Source organism: Setaria viridis, chromosome 9 (genome assembly GCF_005286985.2).
Source record: "Setaria viridis chromosome 9, Setaria_viridis_v4.0, whole genome shotgun sequence".
Lineage (NCBI taxonomy): Eukaryota > Viridiplantae > Streptophyta > Magnoliopsida > Poales > Poaceae > Setaria > Setaria viridis.
In genome coordinates this window covers 49,251,162-49,261,060 of record NC_048271.2, presented here as the reverse complement: position 1 = coordinate 49,261,060, position 9,899 = coordinate 49,251,162, and the positions used below count along the sequence as shown (strand labels likewise).

Below are 9,899 nucleotides of genomic sequence, written 5' to 3'. Positions count from 1 at the left end.
TATAGACATAGATTATATCTAGATGTATAGAAAAATATGCATCTAGAAATAGCAAAACGAACTACAGTTTGGAACGGAGGGAGCAGAAGTTAGAAGGGGCGGGGGTGACGAGAAGAGATCGGCAGCCAAATTTGAACTCGAAAACGTCGGCAACTCGGCATCGCGGGGAAAATATCTCCCTTCGAAGTTGGGGCACCGGCTTGCTGCAGCACGCGGGCAAACGAAACAGATCCTTCGAGGCTTCGAGCTGATCAAGTAGTGATTCCTCCACACCACAGTATGGGGGCTGGGACGACAGGCAGCGCATGAATGGGGCATGCTCCAACAACTCCCAGTCAGCAGAAAGGCTGCCCCGGCCCGCAAAGAAATATTAGCAGTACGATTCCACGGTTTCACTACTCTGTGTCTCTGTCAATACCAGCATCTGATGCTTTGCTCTCTGACAGAGTCGCTAGTTCCAGCGCTCTGATGCTTTGCTTTACGTCAACGGGCGGCTCGCGCGCCGCGAGAGCAGCTTGTCCGCGACACAAGTGGCGCTGGCGGCTGTTGGGCGACTCTTGGCTCGTGGCGTTGACATTGCGCGCAGCAGGCAGCAGGACCCCACAGCCACAAGGCGCCAGAACAAGCGTTGCGCCGGCCGCAGGCGTCGCCGATCTGCCGTGACCGTGACGACGCAGTCGCCCCACCCGCCGCGCCCGCCCCGGCCTTGATTGCAGGTAGGAATTTTCTCGCCGAGCAGCCGGCGCCTTTGCTGCGCAGCCGTTGTCGGACTCGGACTCGGGCGCACCGTGTCCCGCAAAGTGGTTGGGTCGCCGATCTTTGGGCGGGCGCCCACGCCAGTGCGATACCTGGGAAAACTTGGCGACGGCCTTATCGTACCTAATCTTACTGACTTAGTGGCTTGGCGTCAGTGCTGCACTTGCTCACCACGGATAAATACCACGGCTCTCTCTCTTTCTCTGTCACGGGCACGAGACGGATTAGGAAATTGCAAAGATTGCTTCTGCTGCGTCGGCACTCCACTCAGACCGGCACTCCTTCGCCGTGCTCTTTCCGCCGACTCGCGTCGCGTCGCGTCGCGTGAGGTCTTCCTTTCCTTCCACTCCACCGAGACACCAGCGCAAAGCGGTCGTGTTCTTGTCCGAGATCACATGCGATCCAGCAACATTTTTCTCCCGTGCACCGGTCCACGCGGATGGACGGGTTTGGGCTTTCGCGGAATCGCGGTCACGACTCACACAGTCACACTGCCGCACTGGTCACGTGTTGCGATTGCGACTCCAACTCTCTTCTTAAAGACGTTTGCACGGAGCGCGCCACGGTCCAGTCCACAAACCGTCCCCACAAACCACAAACGGGAGCGCGTGTTCCTGCGTTGTTTTGGTCAAACGCCAGCGCCGTGCCCATGCGCGTCGCCAACTGTTCCAACGGGTACTGGGAACCGGCCGACTCCATAGCATGGCGAAACGGGCAACGCACCAAAACTTGACGCCGCCTGCCCGTGGAATCACACGAGAACTCACGTAACCAGCCGGCAAAACAGCCGGAAGCCCACAGCACCCGCCGTGAGACGCCGGCCGGAGCGCCGCTTTGAACCACCAGACGGCCGCCGCGCCTGCCTGCGGGCAGAGACCCTTGCACCCTGCAGAACGCAGATAGATAGAGGGACATCCCCAGCAGGCAGCAGCCCACCCCTCTGGATACAAAACAATAAAAAATTAGAAAAAAAAAGGCGGAGTGGGGGGCAAACAAATCAAATCCCCTCTCATTTCGTCGTCACGTCAGTCCTCGCCACGCCACTCTCATTTCCGCGTGGGTTCTCTTCTGCCTGCGCTGCGGCGTGCGGAAGTCAACCCAGCCCAGCGCCCGCCGCCCCGCTCCCCTCCCCCCTCCTTCCTCCTCCTTCCCCGCCGGCCAAGGAAACAACCACCGCGGAATCCGGCCCGGATCCGGCGACGATGTTCGGCGACTCCGACGGATCCAAGGACGCCAGCGCCGGGGCGCCCGGGTCCGCCCCGCCCGAGCCGCCCTTCCCCAACCGCGAGCTCACGCTCAGCAGCTACCTCTGCGACAAGCCGCCGCTCGCCTCGGCGGCGGCGGGGCCGTCCTCGCCGCCGAACCCCGCGGCCGCGGCGGCCTCGGCTGCCGAGGATGCCGCCGCCGCGGCCGCCAGCGCCAAGCTCTGCGTCGAGCGGGACTTCCTCCACCTCTCCGCGCCCAAGCGCGGGGATCCGCCCGGCGACGACTCGTCCGTGGTCGGGGGTAAGAAGCCCCGCCTCGACTCGCTCCAGCTCTCTCTCTCCCTCTCCAACGACGCGCCCGCGCCGCCGCCGCCGTCCTCCTCCCAGCCGCCGTCGCACCTCGCGTCCCTCCTCCCGGCAGATGGCGATCTGCGGGGCGGGAGCGCCGCGACCGCCGCCGCGGCGGCCACCACCACCGCAGCCGCGGTGCCTGCCGCTGCCGCGCCGCCGCCCAGGCGGACCTACAGCGCCAACACGGGGCGCACGCGCAGCATCAACTCCGACGACATGTCCTACTCCTACTCGGTGTTCTCGCACAACCCCAGCTGCTCCCTCACGCACAACTCCACCGACATCTACGCCGCCGGGGAGGGCACCAACGGCTCCGTCCACAGCCGCTTCAACTTCCGCCCCATGGGGGACGGCAGCGTCGCCTTCGCCACTGCGCCGCTCAAGGAGGGCACCTCGTCCTTCTTCCCCACCGAGCTCCCCGCGAGGATGGTAGCGCCGGCAGCGGCGCTCAGCGCGGGAGGCAGCTTCGACGGCAGCCGTGGCGGGATGCACTCGTCGCGGCCTGATAGGATCCTGAGGGAGATCGTGTCCGACTCTGTGGCTTCCATGGCGCAGGTGCTGCAGGATTTTCCGAGTGAAACGCTGGAGGTGCTGCGGGAGACAGTGCGGAACATGATTGATGCTCCAGAGAGGAGGGATGAATTGTCAAGCCTCCAGCGGAAGCTGGAGCGTCGATCGGACCTGACTGCCGAGACACTGGGGCGGGCGAACAAGACGCAGCTGGAGATCCTGGTGGCCATCAAGACTGGCATGGCCGTGTTTGTGACCGGCAAGGGACGAGTATCTAGCAGCGAGCTTGTGGAGATGTTCCTATTGACGCGATGCCGCAACCTGAATTGCAAGAGCGCACTCCCTGTGGACGACTGTGAGTGCAAGATTTGCTCCACCAAGAAAGGGTTCTGCAGTGCATGTATGTGCCCAGTGTGCCAGAAGTTTGATTGTGCTGCAAATACTTGCAGCTGGGTTGGGTGTGATGTCTGCTCCCATTGGTGCCATGCTGCATGCGCACTAGAGAGGAACTTGATCAGGCCTGGCCCAACATTGAAGGGGACTATGGGTACAACTGAGATGCAGTTCCAGTGCCTCGGCTGCAACCATGCTTCTGAGATGTTTGGATTTGTTAAGGAGGTGTTCAACTGCTGCGCAGAGAACTGGAGTCCTGAGACGCAGATGAAAGAGCTGGACTTCGTTAGGAAGATATTTGCAGCTAGTGAGGATTTTGAGGGGAAGGGGCTCCATGCCAAGGCAGAAGAGGTCCTCAGCATGCTTGCAAAGAAACTTATTACCCCTTCTGATGCAACAAGCAGCATGCTACAATTCTTTAAATGTAAGATCCTTTTTACTCCCTTACATTCTAGCATGTCATATTATAAGCTCGAGTTTTATAAATGCTTCGTTGCCTGCTTTGTTATTTCTACCTACACAATCATGTAGGAACTACTAGGCATAGGTTCTTGATTAATTGTATTAATTAGCTGGATGCTAACAGTGATTTCATGGGCATTTGTTGTGGGAGCACTGATCATTTTCTTATGTATTTCTTTTTACACCCTGCTGTGTCAGACACATTCATGTATCATTTATCATTTGCTTATCCAGTTACTTATCCTTCCGTGTGGCACTATTGCTGTTAAAATTCTGATCTTATGATGGGATGTTTATCTTTTTTGGATGGCAACATTGCTGACGACATATTGCCGTAAAGTACTGAATTCCTTCATTTATCATAATCAATAAAGTGGACAGTGTTTTTCATGAATGGCATGGATTTGGAGTTTGAATGTGAAAAGATCATGGCTCATAGCACTAAGTTCATAACTCTATTTCTATTAGTGATCCTTTGATTTTCTTTGGTCAAAAGGCCTTCTTCTAATCAGTTGAGAACAGTTGAGAACATGCGGCCTAACCAAGCCCTCTGATGTACTTTATTATGTCAATGTTTTATTCTAAGCTTATTGTAGGATCATCCCTGACACACCTGGCACTTGTGATTGAGTGGTTGACTGGGTTTCTACTTTTCTATTTACACCAACTGCGCCAGACATTATTTGAGAAGCAAGATGCATATATATACTGTTGAAACTAAAAGCTACCATTCAACTAGCTGTCTCTAGATATGGTCATCCTATGTAGTCAGTTTTGGTGATGGATCAGAAATCTGATGCCATTTATAGTAAAAATGCAATAGATGTGTCATTGGGTTCATAAAAATTATCAAGTGCAGTATCTCAAGCTAACTTTTCATTTCCACAGATGGAGTTACGGACTACTCTGTTACTGGCAGCAAGTCGAAAGGAATACTGGCGGCTCAGACGTGTAAATCTACAGATATGCTTCATCTTCAAACCCCAACCATCACCCCACCAAAATCATCCTTCAACTTCAAGCCCAGCACCTCCATTCTTGATACACAGCTTGAAGCACTTAAGGCCAGTCCAAAGTCACTCCCTATTGAGAACCATTTCAGCTCTGCCTCAAAGGATGATGATGCCTCCAGCCTGGAGACCATCGTGAAGTGCAAGGAAGCTGAGGCAAAACTGTTCCAGAAACTCGCTGACGATGCCAGGAAGGAAGTGGACAGCTACCGCCACATCGTACGCGCCAAGACCCAGAAGCTGGAGGAGGAGTATGCCACGAAGCTGGCGAAGCTGGGATTCCAGGAGACAGAGGAGAAGCGGAGGAAGAAGATGGAGGAGCTCAAGATGCTCGAGAACTCGCACTACGACTACCACAAGATGAAGCTGCGGATGCAGACCGAAATCCAGGGCCTCCTCGAGAGGATGGAAGCCACAAAGAAGATGTGGGTATAGGCTCCGCTCCGTTAACAGTTGTCTGCTGCTTCTTGCTGAATACCTGTGGGTATAGATTCCAGTTAACAATTGTGTCCTGCTGCTGCTTAATACCTTGAGATGTCTTGTTGTTCATTAGGAGAGAGTTTCTCAACTGTTGTATTCCTTCACCATCCTGTGTCCTCAACTGCCTGTTCTTGTTGTAACCTGTAAGTGGATGCCTAACCTTGCGCTGGCAGATATAGCTTGCCAGCATATTCATCAATCAATGGTTTGCCAGTTTGTGCTACATCGTTGCAGATATTTCTTCATGTGCAGATTGGAGTTGTTGGGTCACGACTTCGACGTGTTGCCTCCCATGCCTGTAGTCGGTATCTCCATGAGAATGTCATCGCGTCATTTTCCTTCTGTTATTTCCAGGGCAGTTTAGCTCCAGAAATAGAATTACTCGATTCATCATCAATTGTCCCTTTATAATTTACTCCTTTGGTTTGACGAATGGAATTGATTGACGTGTATTGTATGTCATCTAATCCTTGCGACAAGGGAGTATAAAACACGTACTACCAAGGAACAGTGTGATAAACTATCCAAGTGCAGGATAAGACTTTGAAGCAAAGACAAATGGTCCCGTGATAGACTGTTCCACTACACTGATTGCACTACAGGGCCTCAGGCAGCCTGTGCAGAGCAGCGCGTACAGAAATCGCAGCGCAAGAAACCTTATCAGTTGCCACTAGTGGAAATGGAATCCTGCGTAGATTTGGCTGTTCAGTTGGTTCCCCCTTGTTCATATCTTCATCCCATCCCATGCGGGGGCCACCGCCGCAAGTTGCCGGTCTCCTCGACCCTTGTGCTCATCGCTGGTGACCACCGGTGACAGTCGACAGCCGGTACAAGTTGCAACTCAGCTTGGCGGCTTTGCTGCCTGAACTCCTGTTGCTGCCCGTTGAGGAATCATGGCCGAGCAGAAGGGAGGGAGGGTGAAAAAAAAAAATAACGATTAGCTCGCCGCCGGTAGCCACGGCAAGCTTCACGCCTTCACAGTTCGAACGCGTAGGGACATGCTATAGCTGAGCAAAGATCACTGAACATATCACTAGCTCTTGCACATCCAACTGCTGTACAAAAAATTCTTGCACGCATGAAACAATAGGAGGGACCTGGTCGAGCAAGAGAGACCGTGACGATCCGATCAATATCAAACAGGAACCGATCAATCCCAGAGGAAGAAGAAAACAGCCTGACGAATTACACCGGGTCTAGTCGACGGATCAGTTCAGAGCCTGAGCGTGAGGTCGGGCTCCTCGCCGGCGAGCACGTCGCCGGCGCCGCCAGCCGAGTTGAGGGCCGCGCCCCCCGCCGGCACGGCAGCGGCAGCGGTCGGCCTGAAGCTGCCGGGCCAGCCGAAGCTCACCTCATCGTCGCCCACGAAGAACGGCATCGGGCCAAGAAGCCCCCGCGCGGGCTTCAGCTCGGCGGCGCGCGCGGCGGCGGCGTCGTCGCCGTGCCGCGGCTGCTGCTCCGGGCGCGCCGCAGGCGACGCGTGCGCCTGGATGCCGATGGGGTACAGGCCGGAGCCGTACAGCGGCAGGGACGCCACGTCGGCGTAGTAGCCGTAGGGGGCGGCGGCGTCGAGCCGCAGCGCGCGCCGGGCCAGCGTGCGCTCCCGCCGGTGCGCGTTCTGGTGACCGCCCAGCGCCTGCGAGCTGAAGAACTTGCGCTGGCAGTAGTTGCACGTGAACACGCGCGACGGCTCCCGGGCAGCCACGGCAGCCGCCTCGGCCTGCGCGCCGCCGCTGCCTCTGTTGCTGTTGCAGTTGCTGATGTCGGTGGTGCTGGACTCGGCGGCGGCGGCGGCGGCGACCGTGAGCGAGAGGTCGAGGCTGACCCGGCCGGAGGAATTGGAGGCCTCGGTGTTGGACGCCGCCTGGCTGCTGATCTCGGACAGCTCGTCGCACGGTTCTTGGCACATCTCCTTGCTGTTCATCTCTGGCTGATCGCAACAATCTTTTCACTCGTCAGTTGGATTCTTGTCTCACCTGCACTCAGACACCCATCAGCTCATATCAGCAAGGATGTGTGTGCGCGTGTGTGGCTCTAATAAGATGCTCTGATCGAATCACGATTCTTCTGTGAACATGGAAGGTTAGGTAAGTGCAGGAACACAGATGCATGGATCCATGATGAAGACATAAAACATGCGTTATCCTGAAGGGTAGAGAAAGCAACTTTGTCGAGAAGTGTAATGTGTTGATGCATAAATTGCGAAGAGGCCCAGTGTTCTGAGTCCCAGTTGCACTCATTGCCTTGCTTCCCAGTCTGCACTGTGCAGATACAATGGCATGTGCTGTTCTCAGTTCTTTTCAGTATGGTGAAAATTGGTGATGGTCAGTTCATGACAAACTTCTGCTAAACCAATGACAAAGTGATTATTTAAAGATGGACGTGTCTAATCAGACAGCCTTGTGGCTAAAAGGATGGGAGTCTCAAATGATTATTTTGGCTGAAATTGCTTGCAGCTTAAGTGATTCTCAAGATGGCCCTTGTTTAGAAATAATCTGTCATGTGTTAGTAGGGAAACAAAATTTCTGATTGTTGAATTACCAAGGTAAATCACCTTTCAGTTTAAAGGAATTACTGCTAAAAAGTAGGCAGTGCAAATTGGATGCAAATAACAATGAAAAGAGCAAACAAGCAGAAGGGGAACCTTAGCCTATTTCCAGATTGCTCAAATTTCTGCTCAGCAATCATGAGAAGAATCTGATTCTTTGCTAGGCCTGGATATGCTAGTTTCAAATTCCGAGTTTGAAGACGAACATATGAAAAGCATGCCATCTTTTCTGATCTGAGAATCTCTAAAATGGAAGAATAGCATATTCAGTAGTTGTCAGAAAAGATGGGAGCTCTGTTGTTCCTATCTAAACCCCATTTCAGTTAAACTATGTTGCTCTCTAGATAAATCCACCAGCTCAGAATGCACCACCCAACCCTTGCAGTTAAATTTTGGTGTTCTGCGGATAAATTGGCCTGCTCGTAGTAAAATTGTAAACTCTGTATAACTATGCCAGATTCACTGACAGGGAAGACTTCAGTGATGTTTTCCACATAGCATAATTTAACATGAAATTACCAGTTGAAAATTCGAATAAGTCAAAACACAATTTACTCTCTTAGATGGAGTGCTGCAAAGCATCTACATCAGAGATTAAGCGATATCGCCAAGCATAGCAAGGAGGCAGAAATATCTGAACAAGATAATACCTAACTCATCAGCAGCATCCGGTACCACAATACCCAAACTACGATCGCGACAAAAACATGATGTAACTTGGACAAGACTATCATGCAAGCATTTTTGTAGCGTACACACCAGCGAACTAAGTGATTTCATACCAGAATTCCACTACCATCTCAGGCTCGAACGAATCAACGAAGCAAAAAATTCTTGGAACAGGGGAGCCTAACTAGACCAAGATCAGAAGGATCAAAACTCATCAGAACCCAAATTCTTCTCAATAAGTATCTTGCCAAGAAAGGCATGAACTGCAGGAGCAAGAACTCAAGAACTGCAGCCAAGCAACAAGCGAATCGCTGGTTCCTCAAGGAAAACGCACTACAACGAACGGAAGCATAATTACCTCAACCACCCAGTGACCCAGGAGCAGAATTCCGCGCACCGCTTCACTGCAGCGAACGCCGAAAGTCTGAAGACGAAGCTGCCGATGAAGAAACCAGCAACCTCAGGCCATGGCTACCTCCTCCTCAGCAATTGCCCCTTGTGCTCACCAAAGGGGGGAGAGAAAGAGAGAAACGCTAGAGGGGCCAAGTGAGGAGGAGGAAGAGGAGGAAGGGGGGATGAGATGGTGTAGGGTGGTGTTTCAGTTAAAGTGGCACCCCCCACTGTGGTGTTTGATTATGGAAAGGAGCAGAGGTTTGGTAAATTACTGGTACGAGATGGATGGATGCAGCAGGACAGTGATGCCCTCCTGCCCAGCTGCTCATCTCAATTCTCACAAGTGGTAGTACTGCAAGCCAAGCCAGAGGATGTCGTATGTGCCTGCACTAAAGGCGCACCAGGATATTATTGGTGTATGTACAAGGCTACAAGTATGCATACACTTCAGCTTTCCTTCCTGCCCTTTTTTGTTGTCTTTGTACCATCACCACCACCATCCAAGAAAAAGGCACAACAGAAAGCGCCCACAGCTGAGTAAACAACAGCTGCTCATTCCTGGGATTGACACTTGTTTATTCATCCCCCTGGCCTTGGATTAAGTGTGCTTCCACCCATCTAAACACTCATCTCAGATGACCAACTAGTGCAGTATTTTAATGCCAAGGGATAGGAGCATGGAAAAGAGATGAAAGGGAGTTCAAATGTTCAATTCAAGGGAGGGATCAGGGATGTGTGTCAGCGTTTTGAGAGTTGGAGCGGTAGGGGACCAGAGAGGGTGGCGCCATCCGCCATGAGATTTCTGTCAGAATTGTGCCCCTTTTCTTTTCTTTCCATTGCGCGTCGCAGCTGTTCTTGCATAACATGCCTGCGAGCGATTCCACTGCGTACTTGCGTTGGTGCCGTGGTGGTGGTGGTGGCCAGCAGTGGCCGCCGCATGGCATGGCCATGACTCACGGCTCATGATTTTTCGCAGTGCGTGGTTTTATTTCCGCTGTCAGGAAGCAGTTCGGAGGAGTTGAGTGGTGGTAGCTTTTTGCAGTTTTCTTTGCTGGCTGCTGCTGCGGCTCTGCACAACATGCCTGCCTGCAAGTGAACTCCGCTGGCCTCGTGCTCGCTGAC

General features: G+C 53.2%; 2 protein-coding genes across 3 annotated transcripts; one reads left to right on the top strand and one right to left on the bottom strand.

Moving 5' to 3' along the window:
• Positions 1-1,758: 1,758 nt before the first annotated feature.
• On the top strand, positions 1,759-5,390 carry LOC117837893 (protein TITANIA). Its single transcript, XM_034717700.2, has 2 exons — positions 1,759-3,639; positions 4,566-5,390. The coding sequence occupies exons 1-2, from the start codon at positions 1,959-1,961 to the stop codon at positions 5,120-5,122; spliced, it is 2,238 nt and encodes a 745-aa protein (XP_034573591.1). The 5' UTR covers positions 1,759-1,958; the 3' UTR covers positions 5,123-5,390.
• A 785-nt stretch (positions 5,391-6,175) lies between these two features.
• On the bottom strand, positions 6,176-9,502 carry LOC117837896 (zinc finger protein 4). 2 transcript variants are annotated; one of them, XM_034717705.2, is made up of 3 exons: positions 8,743-9,502; positions 7,812-7,949; positions 6,176-7,143 (listed from the first exon to the last, which is right to left on the bottom strand). In XM_034717705.2, the coding sequence occupies exon 3, from the start codon at positions 7,089-7,091 to the stop codon at positions 6,381-6,383; it is 711 nt and encodes a 236-aa protein (XP_034573596.1). In that variant the 5' UTR covers positions 7,092-7,143; positions 7,812-7,949; positions 8,743-9,502; the 3' UTR covers positions 6,176-6,380. The 2 variants fall into 2 exon arrangements, with proteins under 2 accessions (XP_034573596.1, XP_034573595.1); XM_034717704.2 differs by lacking the exon at positions 7,812-7,949 and having other exon boundaries at positions 8,743-9,398.
• Between the last annotated feature and the right edge of the window lie 397 nt (positions 9,503-9,899).